Raw genomic sequence first — 25,377 nt, 5'->3', positions numbered from 1 at the left:
TCAAGTTTTCTGCTTGTTTGGTTAAAATAGCTGAAAAAAGCAGGGTTGTGGGGAGGAGCAAGAGTTATTTTAAGTTCTAATAAAATCTGCCTGCTCCTTTGCCCTGCAAAAGCAAGTCATGTTATCACTGACAGTATGGTTCTTGTCAAGGGCTTCTGCCAGGATTTCATTGTACCATTGCCCTAGGTAACAGGGAACACACCTGCAGGGTCTATGTACAGGCAATTTTAGGACATTATCCCAGCCACACCTCAGTGCTGGAGAAACTATACCACCACCAGCTTGTCACAGAATCATAGAATGGTTTGGGTTGGAAAGGGCCTTAAGATCATCCAGTTCTAACCCCCTGCCATGGGCAGGGACACCTCACACAAGACCATGTCACCCAAGGCTCTGTCCAACCTGCCCTTGAACACTGCCAGGGATGGAGCATTCACCAGTTCTCTGGGCAATCTGTGCCAGTGCTTCAGCATCCTCCAGAGTAAAGAACTTCTTCCTTATATCTAACCTGAACTTCCCTGTTTCAGTTTGATCCCATCACCCCTTGTCCTGTCACTACAGTCCCTGGTGACTCTTCCTAAGGGAGACCATGATTGATTTTGGCTTTATCCCAGAACCTACTGATTTCAGACAGGTTAAGTCATGATTCCCTTACACTGACACAATACACATTTATGGTAAGTTACATCATTTGCATCCTGCACTAGCAGTCCTGCAGTCTAACACCACAGACACATTCTACACAAATACAGGCGTGTGAAGAGGGTATCAAAAACTGGCCTTAATAGTGCAGTAGCAACTCCAGAAATGAGAAGCCATCAAGATCTGGCCGATAATCCATTAGCATCAAGCAGTACTCTCCAGCTAATGATAATATGACTACGATAACATGTTTAGCCTCTGTCTTTGCTGGCCTGCTGTGTCCAAGTTACACTTCTTAAGTGTCTTTCAATGTATGCTTATTCCCATAGCCCAGTTGCTGAACCATTTTAGCTTGCAGTCCCTTGCAGTAGCACCTTTGCTCTGCTGGAAGGCATCAGTAAAACCCGGAGGTTTGCTGTACATTAACCTACGTTTCTGGCATCTCATTTTTCAGAAGAGACAGAAACAAATCAGCCCAGCCTTTTTCTCCCTCCACTGAATACTTGTATTAATTTATGTTGACTTTCTACAAGTGTTCAGGGATGTTGCAAATGGGCACCCTGCAAATCCCAGGTGCATAACTGGCAGAAGAGATGGAGGAGTACAACCCAGGGGACTATTGGAGATTGCCTGAACCTTATATGAGTCACAGTTTTATGAAACGAGCACAGTATAATCATATTAGAGAAACTGGAAAGTAGCTTATAAATGAAAAGCATTAGGAAAGCTGTTAAATGAGCTTGTACAAACCATAACCTGAACTTGGATCAGATCAGGGGGTTGAAAACAGTAACACAGGAATCTTTACTCAGTAAGGATGTATGTAACTTCATTTATGTAAGGGTTGCAACTGATATAATGGAGCTAAAATGTAATTAAACTGGTTTATCTCGATGAGACTACATCTTTGGTTAAAAATATGCATTTGCTTACATATTCTGCTGGAGTAGGAAAGAGACTATGAAAAGTTTAAACTTAGGTGAAGCTTAAGTAAATTTGGTGATAAATTCAATGCAAACTTGCTTGGACTGGGGTTCATAAGAGAAAGAAATTGGAGGTACTGCTAAGACAAGCAGAGGTCCACCCATGGAGAAAGCAGATGAGCCAGAGTGCTAAACACACAGGGTAAGAAATCAGTTCTTACACACAGTGAACAGCTATGTAAGGTTATGGGACATCTCTGACACTGTCTTTTCAACCTCCAAATAATACATTTCTTATTCAAACATGTAACCAATAAAAGATTAAATAGAAGCTGCTATATTTGCTGTCAAAATATACCTAGGACCATAATAAATGCAGGAATACTAAACTGTCTTTTCTGACCTCTATGAACTGGCAAATGACTTTATAAACATTTGGGAAGGAAAGTTATTAAGTTGGGATTACTATAAAGGCAGTGTTATTGTGCACGTCAGCTACCAGAATAGTAAAGGCTTCAAGAAAGCAAAGGGCAGGCTGCTTTCAGGAAACTTAAACCAGTTCAAATAAGCGTCAGAATAGCACAGAGCTTAAATATGATGGAGCACGCAGAATTATACAGTATCTAGTAGAGAAACAGCCTCTCAAGAGGTAAGGATGTTTTCATGAACATCAGTTACACAGAAAACACACCAGTATGAGGTAATTGTTATTGTGGTTTCCTGATACAGGATCTGAGGAACGTGGAAGCTGTGACTTCCCCACGTTCACAGCAGAGGGTTGCTGGCACTGACACCTTGGGCTCAGGTCCCACAGTACCCACGTGTTCCCTTTGCACACTGAGGGCCCAGCAGTGACCTCAGGACAGCTCTGCAGGGACCAAACAATGAGACAGGCCTTCATGCAACTGTCCTGCAGGAGCTTGAGAAGTGCTTGACTCAGCCACAGAATTGATGGTTGCAGCCCCTCCTGTTAACCTACATTAATGATACATTTTCCAGCTTAGTAGTAAATAACTTGCAGCCACTTTAACAGCAACGTTGTGCCTTAAGTGAGCCATCTTCCTTTTCTGCCACTTCTAATCCATGAGGCTCTATGTCTGTGAAGTTCTGAAGTACATTGTAGAGGAATTCACATGGCAGTCCATAGGAACTGGCATGGTTCTCGGTGATATCTGCAGGTCTGCAAACATCAGAGAACTGACAAAGAGCCTTTTGTCAGACATTGTAAGCTCTAAGAGTTTATTCAGTAGGATCCCCACTCTGCTGCCAAGTACTCCCTGACTCTGTTTAGGAAGAGCACATTTCTTTATCTAGGAGACATTAAAACCATCACTGGACATTTGATCTTTACTGACGTACACTGCAGCACACACAAGATAACAGAAGGATTCCTCGGGATTAAGTAGCACGTGTCTACGTGAAGGAATACACGAGAGGCGTTGGTTGTTATACAAGCAGTGGCAAAAGGAAATTATCTCCAGGGCTGCAGCTCTGCTGCATTTCTTTATCTGGCTTGTATGCCTTATATCAAACGTCTGGGTCATAGCTATCAGTGGTGTAGAATTTCATGGTATTTATTAGTTTTTCACTGTAGGCTTTCAAGCATCTCTGTAAAATACAAGTCAGGGATCCTGGAGAGAGAGAGAATTCCAAAAATAAAGCTTTGGAGGTCAGGAAGGAGGCTCTGGAGAATACATACACACACCTCATGCCATTTTAATTAGGGGGGCCACAGTGGTGTTTGTTCACATGCCTCTGTTGCTATTCCTCATGGGCTAAAAGGAGATATCAAAAAATGTCCAAAGAGAAGTTCTGCCAATGGGACTGTCCAGCTCACTGGAAGCAAAGAGGGCTGGAAATCATAGAATTCCAGCTTGGAAGGGACCCCAAGGACCATCTGGTCCAACCTTTCTTGGCCAAAGCATGGTCTTGAGTAAGAACTTGTTCTCGCATGAGCTTCAGGCTTACTTCAGACACACACTTCCTGATTAGCTGGGGAAGTAAATTGCTTGCACTGCTTGTCTGAAATGGACTCATAACTTATTGCTAATAGAGTCTCCAGCTAACTCCAGGCGGCAGGATCTATATGCTGCCTAGAGCAGGGTTGGAGGATGTAAACTTGAGGAAGGGCACTCACAGGATGTGAAGTACCTCATGGAAAAAGCAGCCTGGCATAGCCCCCAGTGCTGAAGTGGCAGCCTGGATCCAGGCCACTGCCAATACCATCCGCATTCTCTTCTGCTGTTATGGAACACAGCTGACTTGGCTGGTACGGCATGGTGTGAAAACCAACAGCAGAAGTCTTCTCAATTCACCTGCACAAAGCCAGCTACCTTGAATTACTGCTGCACCCACAGGGCCTATGAGGAATGTCCACCAAGGGGGATTTGGCTTTCTGTGCTGAAAAGATTTAACATATTGGTGTAACAGGGAGATGCTGTTATTTAACCAATGGTTAGTAGTCAGTGCAATACTAAATAAAGCCCTTCTGGTCCTTCAGCATTGTCTCTTCAGATACAGCCTGCTGGGCTATTTCACATTATTGTGGGGTCTAACACCTGTCCCAAGTCCACTCTGTTGAGTCTTGGGGGCTTTTAGAATGATTCTGACATTGCCAGCTTCACACAAACTTCAGCTATACTAAATTAAAACAATTGTTCCAACAGGCAAGGGAAGCCCAAGAGCAGACCTGTGTAACAGAGAAGAGGGAGTACTGCATCTATGACTTCTATTTCCATGACTAGAAGGAAAGTTGCATCCAGGTTTTTAATTCAGAGTGCCACCAAGCTTTGTGCAAGCTTTAGCAAATAGCTTTTGAACTATTAGCCCCATCAAGAACAAGTGCCACTTCAATTTACCTAGTTTTAGTTAGGTCTTCATTATGTGCATCTGGACTCTAGATTTCAGTGCAAGTATGTGAACTGCTAGCTGCAGGGTGTGGTAATGGAGCTCTTGATTCCAGTGGAACAACATCTGGGAATTATTTCCGTTAGTTTGTCACAAAAGAATTCATTGAGAGGCAGGAATATCTGAGTGACATAATTCCAAAGTGATGTACATTTCTCCTGGATAGTACAGTGGCTACTGACCTTAAAATACCCCTCCCGGAGCAAAAAGCAGTCTGATTCATCAAGGATATACTCAAGAACTACTGCCATGTAACGTAATCCCTTGCTAGGTGCAGGATTTATAAAAGCATTAGTTACCTCATCTGTTTAGCCTAGTTACCAAATGTTGTCTTCCACAGAGCAGCCCAAATGACTAATAGTTTATTAATAATGGTAAACTAACTAAAGGTTAAGGAAAACACCAAAGAGTGAAACCCACATCTTGAGCTGTGTCTCAGAGCTGAAAGGAATGCATTCTGTAAACCCCAGAATGAAACAGGTCCGTGCGGTTTGAATTCAGCTTGCTTAGTCATTTATTTGCAAGAAGGTTATGTATGCATGGGGGTGTGTGTATACCCATGCATGAGAGCACCTAATTTGTACTTAGGCAGGTCTTGCTTAATGCACTGACATTTATCTTAACTGTAAATATGGCCTTAACTGGTAGGTTGAAAATGAATGAGGCGGTTTTCAGTATTCTCTTGACCACAGCATCATCTACCAGACTAAAGATTACATTCAGAACTTTCTGCTCATTTTAGGTGCCCACTCTGACTTCTCTCAATGCTCACAGTACCTGGTGTTTCAGAGCAACCCACACATAGCATTATCTCCATGGTCCCATGCTTTGGCTGCAGCTGTCCTATAAGACTATGGAGCTGCAGCCCCTTAGTCTCAAATTCCATGCCAAAAAAACCCTGAACCATCAGGACCCATTTATTACCAGCACACATAGAACAGGGCATTACGGGTAGAAAGCCTGATTTCCCCAGCATTATGCAGGGTCACTGGTGGAAATGAGAGTAGAATCTACCTCCTCAAAGGAGCATTTAGTTGCTTTAACAAGGACGGTACCCATTCTGTTCCTGTGTCTCACCTGACTCGCTACTTGTAGCTTTCACTGCAGATGAAGAATGAACTGCAGCAGTTTCCTTCTCTTTAAAGGTGTCCATCCACAGATTTCATTCATCCCCTGCCTTGAATGAGGCAAAGTTCACATAGGAAGAAGAGACTGCAGTTTCCCAAATAACTATGGTTCTGCCTGTGCTCCAGGGGTTAAGGCAACCTCCTGACATCTTGTAAGTTGAGAACCCTAAAAAAACCCAAACCAAATACACTTAACACACAAGAATTCGTAGCAGGTACCATCCTCCTGACATCTGTGTTCTCCATGCACAGGGTCAGATTCTCTACATTCTCTGCATAGATTTCTGCTCCTGGTTAACTGAGCGACTGACAGCCCAGTAAATTTGCATCCTCCATGGGGAGCTGCAGAAGGGGAGGGAGGAGAAACTCATCCAAACAGGTACTGATCGTAGAGCCATGGCAAGACTTCAAGAACTTGGATAACATCCCACATTATATCAGGGAGTGTGTTTGACCCTTAAACACTTTCTGCTGCATATTTCATCCTTTGTCCCTTTATCCCAGCCCTGTCTCCTTTCTCCATGCTCATGGCTGCTGTTGCTGTAATTCTCATTCTCACTGCAACCACTGTACCTGTTCAGGTTGTAATTCAATGGTGTGTTTCCATCAGCAGTAAAACCCAACCAAAAGGTCTCCATCTGCCTGCCCCTGTCCCAGCCCTGAGCTTTGCCATCCCCTGAAAGGTGCAGCTCCTCAGGCCATGCACTGATCCAAGTTGCAGACTCAACTCCAGAAATAAAAGGAGTATTTTAAACACACCCCATGTCACAAATCTAGCATCATAGCAGCACAAGCACGTGCACAACGATCATGTATGAGAAGGTGCAGAGTGGAAGCAAGGTTTAAAGGAGAGAGATGTATTTCTTCTTGGCCACGGACTGAAGCATGTTCAGTACTTCAGAGCTCTTTGAAACAGTCTGTGCTGCAGACAAAGGTGATACAAGGCCTTTTAGGAATTCATTGACTTCTGTTATTTTTGCTTGCCTGAAATCTAAAAGACCACCCTCAGAAATTAACATATGGTGAGAAATTTAACCCAAATGGCATAGGAAAGCAACGTGCAATGGAAAAGCTGTGCATGTAAATTTGCATGGCAGCAAGGCAGAACTCGTGACAGTGCCAAGATGTGCCTGTTCATAGAGGATGCGGAGGAAGAGAAGAGATTCTGCAAGAAAACACATTGCAATGAGCAATGTTACTTTTGTTCTAGAAGATGGCGATTTTGGCAAGAAAGTGAAAGTCAGTCAGTAACAGGAAACCTCCCAGCACTGTAGCCAGTATTATAAAGGCTCTTTAACTACATCTTTATTATAGCTACTAAAACCTCATATTTAATGCTTTACAGATCAAGCTGTTCAGAACCTGAGATGAAGAAATTTAAAATCCAGATTGCTCAGAGGAAGTTCATTCATATCATTCCTGTTGGAAAGGGGCTCACAGCACCAACCAAAGACAGATGCAGTCAAAAAACCCACAGAGACACTAAGCTCCAGCCTGAACACTTATTTGATCTGAAGGTTACAGGAAAAGTCACACGTAAATCAGACATAAGCACACCTTCTGAACTGTGTAACTCCCTGTAGGGGAAAAGTCAAAACTGAAACCATTCCAGGTTCCCTGAACTGGGATAGTTCGGGTAAAACAGCACAAAAATAAAGATCACGCCTCATTCTGGTTACAAACACCTCATACACTTCTCAAAGCGTAGCTGAGTTTGTGTAACTCTAGTGAGTTACGTTCAGACAGCTGTTTGATCTGCTCCATGTAAGTCGCCTGGTTAAAGGTCTATGAATGCGAAGCTAAATAATTCTTCAGTTACTTTATGCTTAGTTAGGAATGATTGAGGTTTAAGATGTGTTTAGCACCAGAAGCGGGGGGGTTGCTGAAGTTCCCACAACAATAAGAGGAGAGGCAATTAAAAGCCAATTAGTCATGGTCATTACTTCCACGGCCAGCACTTTGCAAACTCTCCCTTCTTCAGCTTTCCTTCTCCAGAGCTGCCCATTATCTGCAGTACAAAGACTCTGACGTGAATGTGGACTGTCTGCCTGTCTCCATGGGAGCCTGGCCACACTGCTCCATACCCAAACACTTCCCAGGCAGCCTCAGCACTGCTTTCCCCTCTGATCTTTGCCCTAAACAAACGTGCTGTTTATTCATTCTTCTTCTCATTTATGAAGACCCATTTGATGCTGTATGAATACTAATGAGAAAAGAATTAAACCTAATGTTTAAGAATGAGTAAAGATTCCTCCTTTGAGCATTTACCATGACAGCAAAAGCCTAACAGTTGGCCTCTTTTGTCAGGCTGCTCTTTACATCCTGAAAACTCTGCCACTTGGAAATTAAAGGTGCAGTTTTGACACTGAAGCAAATAAAAAGTGAATGTAGGATCCTATACTGATGGCAAAATTAAAAGAAGGAAACAGCCCCTTTCTTCCAACAGGCAGCAAAGATTCATTAGTATCCTTAAGGCTATTCTGGTTCTGTGCAACACTGCTGATTAGCACCTTCTTCAATTCATCTCATGTTTGGTTTCTGGTTATAGTTTGAAGGAATGGCAAATTTCCCCTTGCAGCTACATGAGCAGTGTTAGAAGTTTCTGTATAGCCAAAAAGCTCTGTAGCTCTGCCTCCTGATCTTTGGCATCAAGCCTGGCAGATGGCACCTTGTTTGGATGACATGAATGAAGGCCAGCTGTGTTCATACATCCCTCCTTGGGAACTCCACTGCACAGGATACTCCCCTCCCTTTACCTCTGTCACTAGGTTGTTGGTCCTGTCCTTTCCTCTCACCTTCCATGGTCACTGTTGGGGATAAACCTGTACCCAGCATTCCACAACACTGGGCTCCAGGCAAGATGGACCAAAACAACACATTTCCAGTTCTGTTATTTCCAGTGGATCCTTGACATTATCTATTAGCTGCTCTCCGGGGGGGTGTTCCAAGCCCCTGTGTCCAACCTGGCCTTGAACACTGCCAGGGATGGGGCAGCCACAGCTTCTCTGGGCACCCTGTGCCAGCGCCTCAGCACCCTCACAGGGAAGAGCTTCTGCCTAAGAGCTCATCTCAGTCTCCACTCTGGCAGGTTAAAGCCATGCCCCCCTGTCCTGTCCCTAGAGGCCCTTGTCCAAAGCCACTCCCCAGATTTCTTGCAGGCCCCCTTTAGGTATTGGAAGGCTGAATTGTTAGGAAATAAACCCATGTTGTTAGATTTTGGTTTGTGTGCAGTAGACGTTTCCATTGTACTACACTCAATGACTTATGGTCACCTGGCTCATTTCTTGATTGACAGATGGGTCCTTTTCCCGACTGGATTAGAACATTTTCAACTCAACTACATGTAAACATATTCTGGATTTTTTCCTCTGACATGTGCTACCCTGAATTTCCTTGAAGGTCTTACCCTGGTCCTGTCCATCTAGGTAACTACAAACTCCTCAGTCTGAACAGTCACTGTCCTTCATTGAACATCATTTCTTTTCTCAAAATACATTTTGTTGGCAAGTTTAAGGACTCGTACTCATCAGGTACATTACTTGATCTGTGTATCACCACTTGAAAGCAGTTTCCTTCGAAACACCCAGGTGTAATACCCTCCACATTCCACTCAGAAAAACACACCATTTCCAATGAGATAGCAATGCAGAAGCACATTGCTGAGATGCTTCTTACCATTAACTCACTGATTTTCAGATGTGTCTCTGTTTCTGGGTCATTCTTTTTGACTTTTCAGTGGCTGACACTGCTTTGTCTCCAGTACTCGGAAGATTCAGGTCAAAACTGCCTGACATTTTGGAGTCAGAGTACCAGCCCAAGTGACCAGATGCAAGACTTGCTACCCTAGCCACAGTGTTATGGTGCCCATGGTAAAGATGAGGCATGCACTGCCATAAACTGACAATGGGGAAGGAAGAGTTTATGACCAGAGTGGAATGTTCTCATACGTAGTTTCTAGATATCTTTGACCTTAACTAAAAGCTATAACTAGCATTTAGTTGTTATTACCTAAAGAACAGCTGAAGGCTACCTTCCTTTGATTCTCTGTGAAGCAACCAGATGCAGCCCTCAGTGGTTTAATTCTGCAAGCAGAGATACCCCTGTTCTGCTATGGCAAATCTGCACGAGTGCAGTCAGAGTCATTCATGTGCTACACTGTGTGTGTTTATCTTGCTTTCTCTTACTTCCTACAAGACCGCTTGACTTCACCTTTCCTTTCCAGGTCAGAAATGGTGAGATTCCAGCTTCCCTCAAGCAGCAGCCCCGAGCAGGAGGAGGGAGCAGCCCTACTGGACGGGAGATGCTGCCTGGCTGTTGAACAACAGGACCGGCGCTCGCCCACCGGCGGGGCTGGGGCTTCTGAGAACGGTATGAAACCCAGTACCCAAGCACTTTAGCTCCTCACTGATCTGTAAGATCCTCAGCAGAAAAACTAATATAGATATTAAGTCCAGCAAAGCCACAAACCAATCCTAATGAATCTTGAAATCACAGACCTAAATAAAAGGTAATATCCCAACTTTCTATCTCTCAGCCCCACATGATTTTATGTTCAATGAAAGATCAAAGGTATCGCTTAGACTTATGATTAAAAAACCTGATTTTTTCATATGATTCACCTCACCAAAACCTTTTTCCTGGCCTAAAAGTATGACGTTTTCATTTCTTTATAAATAAAGACTCAGAACTGCAGCAGAACAACTTCCAACAGAGCCATGTGCAGTCACTCTTTGGAAACATCCTGGCTGCTTCAGTGACTCTGAAAAGATCCAACCTGTTTAGCACATGCGGCACTAACTGCTGCCATAACATTTGACACTTGTGCTGTCTCATGGGACTACATGAGGCATCCTTTGAATGCCTTCTGTAGTCACTGGGGTTGCCAAGGGCTCTTACTACCAATGACCTCAGCAAGGCCTTTGCAGAGCAGCCAGCTACAAGGGCTGTCAAAGAGACAGCAATCTGGGGGGCTTATTTTACTGCTGTAATGCTGAGACACATTTATGACAGCCATCATAGAAGGTAAACACCTTCTGCCTCCCATGCCCAGTAGACAGCAAATGCCAAGTGTGCTAAGTCTGCCTTACCTTCAGTGATTATTTTGGGGTTTCTTTGAATACATCTAGTTCAAAGAAGACAAAAGCACTTATCTGAGATCAGCTGTAAGTAACAGAGTATCTTTACTGCAGACTGGAGAGCCATACGTAGTGACAAAAACTTAATGTTAGGTATTTATTGCCTGGACCTGGCAAGCAGCTGCTTGGGAATGTGAAAAACGATGACATTTCAATACAATTAACACTGCAGCATGTCCTCCATATGGTTTGCTTGTAAAATAAACCTGCTTTCACTAAGACTTTTATCAAATCAGACACTTCGCCAGCTCAAAGGCAGTTGCCATGTCTGCACTTACCCATATTTCAAGTACAAACAGCTTTTTAGCAAAAGCTTTTCAAAGAAATAAATTGTGGGTTTATAGATATAAAAGCATGGAAAAACTGCTCCATCCAATAAAAAAAGGATTAGTTGGGCAGAAAAGGAAAATAACTCAGAAAGTTGAACAAATAAAAGGACATGCGAACATCTGGGATAAACCTCGATATACCAGGCAAATACATCTAGGTGCAGAATTAGTTACGGGTTTTTATATACATTTTAGTAAATATTTATGTCTTAGAGCAGAAGAGCAATTACATCAGTGGAATAGGACAAGTTATTCTACATTAGCTAGTTTACAAATTAATGCCTAAATATTACAATAATAAGGTGTAAAATACTAGCATAGTAGAAGAATTTTAATGAAATACTGGCTTTATGTTAAAGGAGATGAATAAGATGTTTTGCTTTTCCTTTATGCTTTCCAGTCCTGCTAATCATAACCTAAAATCTCTTTCATAGAACTCTCTTTTGCCTACATATTCAATCAATGTTATGGAGGTGAAAGCATTACAAGTGTCTTCGATACCTTAGCATGAAGACTGCTTGAGATTCACAGGCCTTTTCTTCTGTTTCTAAAAGCCTAATCTGAGTGTCTGCTATGCCAGATGCTGCAATTCATTTACTGGGTTAAACATACCAGTTGAAGCTCTTCAAGGAATCCACAGTACTGCACGATCAGTTCCCACAGCAGCCACAACGGTTCTAAACTGTGATTGTTGTCCCTTTGAACTCCTACAGCAAGAAAATAAGTGATGATAGAAAAAGCTCACTGCTAATGTACTGAACATAGAAAGTCTCTTTTTGTTGGTGGTTTGGCTGTGCACAGCCTCATGGCAAGCAAGAACTTGTAATAAGTTAGTTTATACAGTGTGAGGATTGCCATGTGAATACAGCCATTCATTCTCTAATTAAAAGAGCAACAAAGCATGCAATTGAGCTTTGTTGCTGCTTAGGCAATACATTAGTGAACATGATAACCTATAGAGTAGGCGCATTGGATGCCACTGGAATGAAAGTTGCATTAACAAACACATGTACAATGTTAACCAAAGGAAGAAAACAACATTTTTCCTTTGGTGCTGGAAATAGAGATGGGGAGGCTGAAGCACGCTATGGGCTGGCACTGGGCAGCAAAGGGCTTCTGCAGAGCTGGGACACCAGTGGCCTGCCAAGAGGTCCTGCCCAACACCCCATGGGCAGCAACCACTCACTGCCTCCTGGCACAGAGGCCTGCAGCTCACGTACAACTTCTCACAGCAACAGCTTGAAAATGGTGTTTTAGCTTGAGCTGCAGGTGCTGTGCCCTTGAAATGAGACAGAAAAACATGGACCTGAGAGTCTCTGCTGGGCCACTTATCCCCTTAGGCCTGCGTTTCCCACGCAGAAAGAACTATGTACACACAGCACTCGTAACACTACCTGAGGTCAAATGTGGCTTGATATGTGAAGAAATAACAGCATTTGACTTGATAATTGTTAGAATTCATTAGATGTATTTAATTAACTGACATTGATTAAGTGTAAATAAGTCTAAAATGACAAATCATTTTGACACTGCCTTAACCTGATGCCAGCTCAAAATGGATATTCAGAACAAAGGTGTGATCAGTGTTTTTCATGTGCTCAAGGTTTCAAAAGACTCCCAGTAAATTACAAGCATCATAATAATCCTCCAAGTCCCAGTAAATGTCTTCCTGTGATAAAAAGGAGTTAAATGCAATAGTTTTTGTAAATTACAGCTAAACCAGTACTGAAATACTACTGAAATGGTACCTGTATAGTTACATGCATTGCAGACAGCTCATTTATAACTTACTTAACATGTGAGATAAAAAAAGATATAACTAAACATTAGTTAGCTATAGGTCTAATATTGCATTCATATACTAAAACCACTGACCCTACAAAACAGTGACGGAATCACAGAATCCTAGAATGGTTAGGGCTGGAAAGGGCCTTAAGATTATGAATGAATTACAGGATATTTATACCAAATTCCTGCACTCTGAATATGTGCTCAGCTGGTACAGTGACTAGGCAAAAATAATCTCACACAGTATAGTGCTTTCTCATTCCTCTTGAAAGTGTATATTCCATGGTACACATGAACAGTAATTGCCGTCCCTTACAGCACATTGATCGTTCACACTTATCCTTACCTTATAACTGCTTAAAGAAGAGATTTGAAGCAAAATAGCTACAAGTTACCTGCAAAAAAGTGCTAAATTATTCAAGGGTTTTAAAGCAATACCCCTCACAGAGACTCCCCTGCCTTACCTTTGGTGCCCCTTGCCACAGATGCTGGAGAACCCCAAGCTGGACTTCACTGGGGTTTCTAACCTCTCACTTCCTTTTGTCTCTCTGTTTCTGGAGTTAAAGTGCCACAGCTGTGGCCCATTGGGGTTGATGCATGTTACTGGTTTCTTATGCAGAGGATCAGCTGTTTCGTGCTGTGGAGGGTCAGGCTGCCTCTGATGAGGAGGAGGAGAAGTGGGCAGGAGACCAGCCTGCCCAGGTGGACCACATGAGGAAGATACTGTCCAAGCTCCCCTGCTGTGCCAGTGGGTAGGTTAACACTTCCTGAGCCTCTGCAAAGACTATTTCATGACGTGAAGGTACCATGGCTTCAGTATGAAGCAGGCCCCTTTGCCCATCTCAACCTAATCCAAGGCAGCATCAGCCAGGCACAAAATTGTGATCTGGGCTGCCACGAGTTTTGCAGGAAACCTGGCTTTTACAAACATAGACCTTCCTTGAGAGGTTCCCCTAATCTACTGATTTGTTTTTAAAATGTCTATATAGGTGTGATGAAAAGATGTGGAAAAAGCTAATGTCTTACTTGGAGACCACCAACAGTGATGGCCATGAAGCAGCGCCTGTGGAGCTCACAGAGAGAATCACACAGCTCACTGAACAGCTCCAGCTGAAAGGGCATGAAGTGCAACAACTGGAAACAAACATGGAAGAGGTAACAGGTGCCAAGCAGAATGTGAAAGAGTTACTTATATATCTCTAAGTATCTGCATTTATATACATGTGCATTTATATTGTGGCCATTCTGTTGCTAGGTTCCTCACTGGGCCTTTAGCTTATCAGCTCAAACATCTCATGCTCCCCTGTAACACCCATGTTCCACTAAAATAGCCAAGATATCCTACTAGTCACATGTGATCTTAGTGTTTAAATACTGTACACCGCAGCCACTGCTGGGCACAGATTTAAACGCTGGCAGTCCTTCTGTGAAACAAAAATAGGGCATCATCTGCACTGCTTTGGCCTGCTTTGTCTTAAGGTGCAGTCAGTGCTTGTTCAGTATTTCATACCCCTTTGAAAGGAGCATAAGGATTTCAGTAGTTTCAGAAGGACTGTTAATCACTAAGCTGTTTAAAGTAACAGTAAAATATTCAGCTTTGTTACTTGTTGCCATCCTTTGACTCTTACCAGTATTTCATATCATTTGTCCCCGTGACTAAATCAAATTAAATTACTTGTGCGGAAAAACAATTAAAACCAGAATAAGATCACACTTGTGTCTTACACAATGTGCAGCATTCGATGACAGTTTATTCCTGCAATACTCCTTGGAGCAACACAAAGCTTCCTTCTGCACTGCTTAGCATCACCCCTCATAAAAACTTACGGTTATTCTTCCTAACCACTTTCCTGTAGGTAGTGCCAGTTTTCTTCTTCCCCTTTCTTCTCCATTCCTTCTGCAGTATCACATTGCCTTCTTTTTAATCTCTGCTGATGCATATTAGTTTTGTGCACCTTGTTCAGAGAAGTACCATTATCAATAGATTAATACAAAACTCCAGGGATCTGTTGCTCTTGCTTTGAGGACAAGCAGGGAGGTGAATAAGCCACAGTGCCAACTCACTGCAACATGAACGTAAAAGCAGTGGGATGAATCATTTTGAGCCTGTTGTTAGAAATTTATTCTTCAGCCCTCTTATTTATATCTTGTGTGCCGTTACAGTTTGGGATTTGTGATGCTACAAAACAGGTAGACAAGTAGTAAGTAAATCCTCTCCGAAAGGTGACTGTGCCTGTAACCAACACGGAGCAAATTGGAAGACTGAGAAATGCTCTCTCTCATCTAACTTGCAAGTAAATACATTGGCTTAACAAATAACCACCAAAAACACTTCCTCTGATGCCCTGACAAACTACCTTGTCCATTGCTCTACATATTTCTATTTGGAACTGTTCAATGTTGACAACTGGACAAATGACAACAAATCTAACAAGTACCAGCCCCAGCAGGCAAGTGAAGGGCAACACTCTCAAATGCTGAATAATAACTGCTTCAGTCTAAGACTTGTAAAATCAGGACTGAAAGACTTCTAAGATCTGTCATGTCTGCAGAGTTCTGCTTTCCAACACCAGAACAGTTAAAAATGGTTTTCACTGAAGGCAGGTGGTGAAGGTGTCAGGACCCGGGGATAATGGATGGAGCAAACAGGAGTGACCCACTGCCAAGTGCAGTGTTGCAAAGAAATGCCAATTACTTTCTATGACAACCTGCATGCAAACTGCCAGCTTCATTACAAACACAGGTAGTTTATGACCTGCCATCCAGAGTCAAATATCACACGCTGACCCATGAGCAGTAGTTGCTTAGAGAAAAGCAGTGAGAAACAGTACAGAGGGTTTTCTTCTTGGTATTGTTCACCTGGTTCCCAATACACTAGGGACAGATACAACTTGAACTGGATCATGCCTGGAGTCTCCTGGTTAATGGCCAGTCTTGGAGCTATTTACCATGATTTTACCTTTCCTTTCTCCAAAGCTAGCAACGCTTTTAGTATCTTGGGGCAAGGACTCCCACATACCAGTTAAAAAGGAACGGGTTTTGAGGATTTGATTTTGTTAGCTTTAAATCTGCTGCCTGATCATCCACTGTTACCTCAGTTTTGTGCTTGGGATTCAGCAAATTACCTTTCCCTCATCATTTTACAGACTTTTAATTGTGAGAAATGCTGTCTTAGTTATAACCATTCCTAGCCTTCCTCAGCTCTCTTAGTACAGAAACCATTCCTTATTTCTATTATTCCATGTACTTTTCAAGCTCTATTACCCTTTTTGAACTAGAAGAACTGAAATATGCTTAGCATTGAAATGCAAGCCCTCCATGGCAATGAGCATAGTTGCTGTTTTGTGCCTAGTTCCTTCCCCCATAGCTCCTAGCAGGTATGTTCTGACCTCTGCTGACCGCTGAGCTATGTTCAGGAGGTGACAGCTCTTCCACATCGCCTTCTGAGTGGCAGTCATCATTGTTGCATGGGTACAACTTTGTGGACCCTTCCTACGTGCCTGACTTTCCGTTATTGACACTGAATTTCAGCTGATCATTTACTGTCCGTTGCTATCCAATATCATGAGCTTCTGCTGTCATTCCTCTCAGGCAGCTTTAGTTTTGATTACCCTCAAAAACTGTATTGAAAGCAAACTTTAAACCTGCAACATTCACTCTTCAAAGATCATTTCTGAGTGTGCTGAAAGCTCAGGGGAGCTCCTTGTGAGACCCCCAGGACTGTCTCCCTGCCCTGTGCACCCTTCAGTCCTGGTCTGTCATGCTGTGCTCTGCCCCAGCTTGTGACCTGCTGTGAGACCCTGGTGGGATCAGTGTTATTAGGGGTTTTTTGAGTCTCTGGTGATGAATCCGGTGAAAAGCTTTCTGCAGATTCAAAATACATCCTGTCTATCAACTAAATTAACACTATTCACATAGATTTGTAGATCCTTTCATGGAAACCTAATAGATTCTTCATGATGTTCAGCTGTGTATTCACCAAGTCCCTCCACCATTATGGTTCCTACCAATGTGCCTAACAGAATTACTGAGACTCTCAGGGATTTGCTGTTCCTCAGATCATCTCTGAAGCCTCTCTTAAAAAACAGTGCTCTGTTTGCCATCCGCCAGGCCTTTGAGGGTGAAATTAGTTAAAAGCACAGCACAGTTCACACTTCATTCTGCCCTTCTGTTACCCTTTTCTTCCCATTTTGAGAATGTTTTTCAGGTTCATTGCTTGTAAAAGTGGCTCCAATATGTGTCTTCTGTGGAAAACACAGTAGGATTATTTTCTCTTACATTCCTTAAGGAATAATAATTTTTTAGTGTCCTGAATCTATTTGGACACACTGCTCCAGAGCTCAGGTTTTCCCCATAGCATTCTCCCCCTTTTATAGGAGGGCTGGATAGCAGCTGCTGCCTTCTTAAAACTGGTGTTTGGCAAGGTGGTGTTTCCATCTTACAAACAAGGCACAGATCCAAACCCTGGCTTTGATGAAGGACCTTGACAGAGCTAAGAACAAATCCCACTCCTCTGAGTCTCCTATGACTTAGCTACTGATATCCCTCCTCAGTCTCTCGTTTTTAAAAATAGCTTATGCTTCACCTGCATCATTATCTTATTGCCGATGTCAAGGTAACTAGAGGCGCTAGATGTAACCTAGCTAGGGAAATCAATTTGGGAGGCTGGTTTAATGGCACACCAAGCTGCTGTTTTCAAGCACAATAAGATGACAAGAAATGCATACCCATATGTATAAATAAAACTAAGGTATCGGGAAACTAGCATCCTTACTGGTGACAAGGTGGCTGTGAAGGTGTAACTGCTGTGGAAAGCACTTTACTCACTATAGCACAGGAAATACAAACCAAAAGGGCTTTGTAGGAGCAGTCAAAATCAAGCGGAAGAAGGGTCAGCAGCAGCAACAAATGCTGGGTCCAAGCCCCACTGTGGCTAAGCACAGTGCCTGTGCTATCTGTACAAACTGAGCAGCGGGCCATGGCAGCAGAGAGCTGGGAGAGCTCCAGAGCAGGCACTGAACGGGGACAGTGGTACTTCCATGCACAGCTGTATGTGTGAATAGAGACCTGGTGTGCAGGAACAGCCAGGACAAGGCAAGAACAGGGACTCCCTATGCCTCATTCCAGGAATGCGGCTCTGCTGGCATGAGCAAAGCAGCAGCTAACAACAGCAGATGAGCACAGGGGCTGGCAGGGTGCAGACCTAAGACAGATGGACACTCATTAGGAATTTCCATGAGCATCTGTCTTATTGCATAGCAGGAAAGTCTGTTTCATACTTAAAAATCATGACCTTTTAACCTCTCTGTTATTTATTGGACACTGCTTCAGCTGTTCAGGGGGACATAACTCCACATGTGTAGTACCTGCCTATGTCAAGTGGTATTTACATTGCAGAGGCAATCTGCAGTATAATAAAGGAAAGCACATTTCATTCATTGCAGACCTCCCCCAGCCTCTGGAGTATTTGCTGCGTGTTAGTGGGAGTGCTGCCACATCAGTGTAACAAAGCTGGCTCTCCACGCAGGAAAATGTTCCTATGTTGCTCCAAAAGCAGGGTTCAGATAGGACTGCTGAAATCACTGCTTGGCAGATGGACCAGATGCAGTGATCCAAACTTCTGAAGCTGTTGTATAGCACACGGAGCAGGAGTGCCTCACAGGGCAGAGCTCACAGTGCTGACAGAACAGGCTGATTTCCTATTAGCACTGTCAGAACCTAAACTGACCTCGCTGCGGATCAGGGACTGTTTTCTTTTTCACTCTGACACCTGTGTTTTAGGGAATTAAAGTTCCTTCCCATCATTCATTAGGATATAAATTTCCACAGAAAACAGATCTATTACATAGAGTGCATATTAAGGCTTTTTGAGTTCAACTCTCTCCTTAGTTATTTCTAAAGCTGCAATGAAGATAGGACAGGACAACAAAAAGGGATAGCAGAGCCAGCAAACTTGGCATGTACCCCACATGATTTTGTTACTCAGTGTAATAATAGATCTATTTAGATTGTGTTTGCCCAATAAAGTGCAAGGCATGGTAACACTTCAGAATGCTGGGCACACTGTGACTGAGAAATGAGGTACTTTGATTAATAAACCTGAAAACTGTCAGTGCTCCCAAAGGTCCAAAATTAACATTTAAGTGCCATGTTTTCCAGGGAAATCTGGCTTTTTTTAGTAGCTTGGTCACATACCTGCCACAGGCCTGGGTTGGTGACAAAGAGATTGAGGTCTGTAAATGGTGTGGCAGCTTTGAGGGTCAAAACTGTCACTTAGATTTTGCACTGAAACAAAAGCAACCCTTCAAATCCTGGGAGGCCTGAGCTGACTGACAAGGCAGCATTGGGAGCTCCAGGTGTGAGGAGTCTCCTCCTGCCCAGGATTTCTGTAGGGTTCAGAAGTCTTACTGAAGTCTTTCCTGTACTTGGCTGCAAACCAATGCTTCACCAAGCACACACCCCAGCACTTTGCAGAACCAGAATCTTAAGGGAAAAGAAGTTAAGACACTTTTTAAACCAAAATACTTCAAAGAAATCTGCTGCTTACCTTCTTATTTCACTGAATATACAGAAGACTGACACTTAGGAGTAGCAAGACAAAGATTTGGTTACATTGGTGAGGGCACACAAATCACTTATGCTTTCTAGAGGATGACAGGAATGCACAAGATCAGAAAACTGAAACAGCAATGCTAGTATTTGAGATTTCTGAACGATCTGCTTGCCTCCAGTGTTGGATGAATGGCCATTAAACACGAGAGCAAAGCATGCATCCCTGGAACCATTGACTCTTCACTTCATGTAGTATGTTAAAGAAACACACTTCCCTTCAGGAAAACCTGGTGTGAACGTTTACCAGCTAAGGGGTAAAACTCAGCTTTGCAGTTAGTGGGCAAGAAAGGGAAAAGCTCCAGTGCTTTTATTTTCCTGTGTCATTGTCCAGATGAAAGGCCCATTGCTAGGTGAGCTGCAGCAAAAGGTGGAGGAGACCGAAGTGCTGAAGATGGAGCTGCAGATGTTGGAGACTGAGAGAGTTAGGCTGTCCCTGGTGGAGGAAAAGCTCATGGATGTTTTACAGCTGCTTCAGCAACTTCGAGACTTGGTATGGCAAGAAAGCAGTGCAGAGACTTAAACCTGGGTTTGATGGTGTCCTTCCCAAACTAAAAAGGGTGTTCATGCCTTCTGTTAGTTACAAAGCCCTGTACACCAGGACACATTTTACTTGTGTTTGCCCTGGGAACTGCCTCGTGATTGCAGAACACTTTTAGAACCCTATGGCTGACTTCCCAAAAGAAGGCTAGAGATCTCCATGGCTCCAGCTCTCCAAGCTCTCATTATCTTCTAAACAAAAATTTGGAGGAAACAAGGAAAAGGAAAATGCTAGTAATGTGAAAGGTTATATGAGATTATTCTTCCTTCTAGCAAAGGACCTTTGTTTAACTGCATCCTGATGTGATATTGATCCTAGTATTAAAGGGATAAAATGCCTCCCTATTGATCAGTAATGGGTTTTTAATAAGAAGTTTCTTACCCAATGAATAATCCAAACATGGATTTAACAAAGCCGATGCAATAACATCCCAGAAGTATATGGACAGTCCTTTAGAAAATAACTTGAAATCTCCTGCTTGGGAACGATAATGGTAAGTGCTGACCAAAAGATGGGCAAACCAGATAATCTGCAGGACAAGGAGGGCATTGGGAGCCACACTGGACTGCTAGGAACTAGTTGTGTCATAATGACTGAAGGTTCTCCTCAGTTTCCAGCACGGCACTGCCCAGCCTGTGTGAGATAAGAATGTTTCCTATGATCACTTTGTGTTGTTTGAAGTACGCTCACATTCCACTGATGACTCTAGGGAACAAGTGCAATATCTCATCATTTGGTAACTTAATTTGGCACTTCACATGGAAGTTTTACGTTCCTATTGCAAGTCTGACACATGCATCAGTACCAATCCAGTGAAGGATTAAGCTAGTAAAGACTATCACAGGCAACAAGCATAATAACCTTTTGTGTCAAGACTTCAACATATCATTCACTGGTCAGCTGTATTATTGCAAGTCATTTCTGTTAGGAGACAATCCATCACACAATGTGTCCTGTCTCAGTGATAACAGCACCTCATGCTGATCCTTGCTGGAATCACACCACCACATGCTGCCAGCTCCCATAGAACTAGCACAGGCAACGATGCTGTCAATGAACAAGAAAATTTACAGCATTCCCAGTAGAGTTTAGCAAGGATCCCTTAAACCCCTGATGGGATATACTTCAGGCAAAAGAATTCTTACTCATTAGAAATTGTGGGTTTAGGTGTCACTTCCCCAGTATCACCGTATCACAGTATGCTAGAGATTGGAAGGGACCTCAAAAGATCATCTAGTCCAATCCCCCTGCCGGAGCAGGAACACCTAGATGAGGTTACACAGGAATGTGTCCAGGTGGATTTTGAATGTCTCCAGAGAAGGAGACTCCACAACCTCCCTGGGCAGCCTGTTCCAGTGTTCCGTCACCCTCACTGAGAAGAATTTTCTTCTCAAGTTTAAGTGGAACCTCTTGTGTTCCAGTTTGTACCCATTACCCCTTGTCCTATCATTGTTTGCCACTGAGAAGAGCCTGGCTCCATCCTCGTGACACTCCCCCTTTATATATTTATATACACTAATAAGGTCACCCCTCAGTCTCCTCTTCTCCAAACTATAGAGACCCAGCTCCCTCCGCCTTTCCTCATAAGGGAGATGCTCCACTCCCTTAATCATCACCTTCATGTATTCACCTTCATGTTTTAAATGTCCCAAGCATCTCATTTGGAACAGAATCCACCTCAAAGCAGTGATTGTCCAAAGGCAAATGCCCATCCTGTCAGGAATTAAGGCCAGGTTGGACAGGGCTTGGAGCAAGCTGCTCTAGTGGAAGGTGTCCCTGCCCTTGGCAGGGGGTTAGAACTGGATGAGCTTTAAGGTCCCTTCCAACACAAACCAGTCTGGGATTGTGTGACTATTAAAACTTTATGTTCAGAGGTAATGTGTAATCCCAGCCTGCCGCAAACTGCTTTCCACTATGCCTCAGTCCCTGGGGCACATGAGCAGAAGGTGAGGACCAGTGTTAGGGAGGGAGGTTGGTACTGCCCAGCTGCTGGGAGGTCATCATCTTTCTTCCAGAATGGCTTCCATCTATTTTCAGTTCCTGAAGTTGTAACAAGAAGAAGCTGTCCCTGCAGATGGGGGTGTTCTGGTACTAATTAAAGTGTGTGCCAGCCTGAGCATGCATTAGTGGCTCCACCACAAATGAAGAGACTGTTTTCCAGACGCATTAGGTAATGTCCCAACAGATTCCTAACGTAAAACTACCACTGAAAAAGACCATCCAAATCCCGAGTAGTTTTCACAGTCCTCTCCCTTTGCCATCTCACTGTATCTCTAGGCTGTGCCAGTGGGCCTGACTTATACCTTCAATGGTTCCCAGTGATTCCTGGCACAGCTGGGGCTGAGAAGGCTGTTTCTGGGATGACACCCCAATGCCTGTCTGCTCCTCTAACTGAGTGTTGGGCATGCCCTGCTTACACTCCTTACCATCCAGGTTTGTTCAGGCACACCCTGTGGAAAATTCTGTATTCTCCACTGAATTCGTGTTATTTCTCCTTCTACAGCCATATTAAGGAACTGGGCCCCTCCACAAACTGCTGTTATTTGAGCAGTATCTAAGATAAAATGCTTGAAAATGAAGCCAACAGCAAGTCTGGTGTTATCAGGATTCAGTTCCATTTTGGTTTCATTTTCAAATGCACATACACTGCACATAGATTTTGTTGCCTACATTTAAAGTGCTGAAGGACATATTTGTACCATAATGCTATCTTGTTTTTTAAAGAACATATCTAAGCGAGCCTTGGGGAAAATCTTGCTGAGCACTTTGGAATCCTGCCGTGACCCCCAACCTGGTAAGAAAACAACTCACCTGTAAAGACCAAGAGGCATGGAAAGTGTCCTTGGGGGAAAACGCTGGATAGATAATGAACAGATGAGTAGGAAGAAATATATGTCAAATACTGGGGGACAGGCTAGGGAAAAAGAAGTCCTGTGTAAGAAGATTACCTATAGGAAGTGATGACTAGAGTCTGTGACACATGAGAAACAGGAACACATCTAGGGCTTATTTTAGCCAAATTTTAATTCAAATTTGGCCTAAGGAGAACAACTCAGTATCCCACTAATGTCTGTGGGGTTTCTTGACATGAGAAAGTGGAAAATATGACCAAGTATGTAAGGCACCTATTTATCAGGTTTACTGTCCCACTGAGTGTTGAATCCCTCTGCTGCAACACAAACAAGATACACAAACCACAATATTTCTGTCAAGAAAATTGATGAAACCTGCACTCCTCTAATAATAGCTTTGCATGTTCCTCAGATGAAAATCAACCTCACAAACTCCTCTCCCTTGACAATGTTCTGGTGTGCCAGAGCTGCTTTATAGGAACCACATAGGGCTCCCAGCCTGGAGGTTTGTATTTGATTACTTCATTCCTATCAGAGCATTAGTACTTACCTTCAATGCACATCCTGTACCAATCCTAAGAATGTGGCGTGGAGGTGCCTTTATTAGGCACACAGTAGTCAAAGACAAGATTATAAAAGACTAGATGTGACCTGAGGGTTTAATTTTGGAGAATATTATTGACAGTGATTTAGGGAGAATAACATACAAACCCTTCTGGGTTTGCAGTTTCAAGGCCTTGTTTTTGCTAGCATCCAGCAATCCAGGGCAGGGGCAGCCCAGAGCTAAGCTGTGCTGTCCTGGCGTGGCTGCAGAGGAAGCAGAGCAAAGGAGGCAAAGACAGAGCCCTTTGCTGGCTGAGCCATAGGTCAGATTTCTCCTCGTGAGGAGGAGAGGAGACTGTTAATACCCCCAGCACAAGTGTCCAGAAGGTACTACCACTTACCTTGCACAGAAGCACTTGACTCCCAAGTACTGCTGCTGAAATAAAGCACCTCCCTCTGTAACTGCAGCAGCACAGCTCATCTTCCTAAAATGACACCAACAGTGAAGTGACCTTTATGGCTCTCTGTCCATTCTGCATCCCCATTGCCAGAAACAGCTCATCCTCTCTGCTTTCCACTTGCTGGCTGTGCACTTGATATGACTTTAGCAGCTTTCCTAAGTCTTTGCATTCAAACATCATCTTCCCCTTTGACAGGACTAGGTGGATGTTTGGATTGGCAACTCTTTAGTGTGCTGTGAAATAGTCTTTGTTCACACAAGTATGTGAGAACTCAGTGAGTGAAGCAAGAGAGCCAGTAGAGAAAACAGTCCTTGAACCCAGTTCCACTGCATTGTTATAGGGACAGGAATTCATTGTTTGGTTTCAAAATTGAGACATTTTATGTTAATGACATGAAATGGCACCTTTGAAGAAAAGAGCATGTGTTACAACTGTTAAACTGCAACTTTCTGTCTTTGTTCAAATTATAATGTTTGCAATTTTCTTTTGGAAGGAAAAGCCCACCTATTTGAAGTCCTAGACACTCTTTACCACGAGCTGGCAGGCTGTGAACTCCTACAAAGCCAGCCTCTGGAGAAGGCACAGGGTCGTCAGGCCTTGTCTAACGCGCTGGTCATCTCCTGCTGAGCAGCATGCCAAGTACTCCCAGAACAACAGTCCTCGTCCCTTCAAAGGCACATGAGTGAATAGGAGCTCAATTATGGACCAGAGCAACAGAATAATCCAGCCATGAAACCAGAGGTAGACTGCTTCTGGGAAGAGCACCAGTGCCTCAACTAATGTCAAAGCCCTCCCTCACATCCAGAGTGGTCCCACGCCATGAGGATCACGTAGCAATGTCTGTCTGTGACGCACATCCTTGTGTGATGGCCTGTAACTGTGCCACTTAACCAAATAAAAACCATTCCAAACACACAGACCGGGCCTGTTCACATGTACAGGCCTGGCTGCACACTGGCTGGGCACAGTTTGTAGCTCATTTCCAAAGCAAAAGGCAGCCCATGTTATTATCACTGGCAACTAAACCACTTCCTTAACGTAAACGTGACAACATGGCTGCATTACAAACACCAACACGAGGGGATGCCAGCAGCGCAGGTTTTAAGGGCTCATGTGTAACGTGTTTGTGTGTCTCTATTTGTGATTGAACTGTTCACCTTATTGACCTCTGAAGTTAGATTGGTTACTGCTCTGCTGAATTCTGTATTTGCAATTATAGAGCTGCCTTAGAAATCCTCAGCAGTCTTTCCTGACAATGGTCTTAGATTTGACATGAAAAGCTAAATCTACCTGCTTGGCAGAGGTACAAACCAACCTTGTTCCCAGGCTCTCAGGGGAAGGAAGGGCTGAAAAAATCCCTTTGCAACAGCTGCTGTTGCATTAGCAAGCACCATGTGCAGTACACCCACCCTTGTTCTCTCACTTCACTTCCCTCAGTGCAGCTGCAGACACACAAGGCAAGGCCTCACTTGCAGAGCAGTTAATGTGAAACACTGCCCCTCATCACAGTGCCATGTTAC

General features: G+C 43.5%; 1 protein-coding gene across 1 annotated transcript in view; it reads left to right on the top strand.

The window, feature by feature from the left end:
- EFCC1 (EF-hand and coiled-coil domain containing 1) overlaps window positions 1–24,484 on the top strand; it is a gene marked incomplete at both ends in the record, with an annotated part of 50,688 nt that extends 26,204 nt beyond the window's left edge. The window contains 6 exons of the mRNA XM_080625430.1: window positions 9,822–9,967; window positions 13,471–13,603; window positions 13,841–14,006; window positions 19,795–19,953; window positions 22,726–22,795; window positions 24,351–24,484. Of these exons, the coding sequence (XP_080481556.1) occupies window positions 9,822–9,967; window positions 13,471–13,603; window positions 13,841–14,006; window positions 19,795–19,953; window positions 22,726–22,795; window positions 24,351–24,484 (808 nt within the window). The remainder of the gene's footprint in view (window positions 1–9,821; window positions 9,968–13,470; window positions 13,604–13,840; window positions 14,007–19,794; window positions 19,954–22,725; window positions 22,796–24,350) is intronic.
- Between the last annotated feature and the right edge of the window lie 893 nt (window positions 24,485–25,377).

This window comes from Psittacula echo (assembly GCF_963264785.1).
Source record: "Psittacula echo genome assembly, chromosome: 9".
NCBI lineage: Eukaryota > Metazoa > Chordata > Aves > Psittaciformes > Psittacidae > Psittacula > Psittacula echo.
The sequence above is the reverse complement of the archived record's forward strand: the minus strand, read 5'-3'. Positions and strand labels throughout refer to the sequence as shown.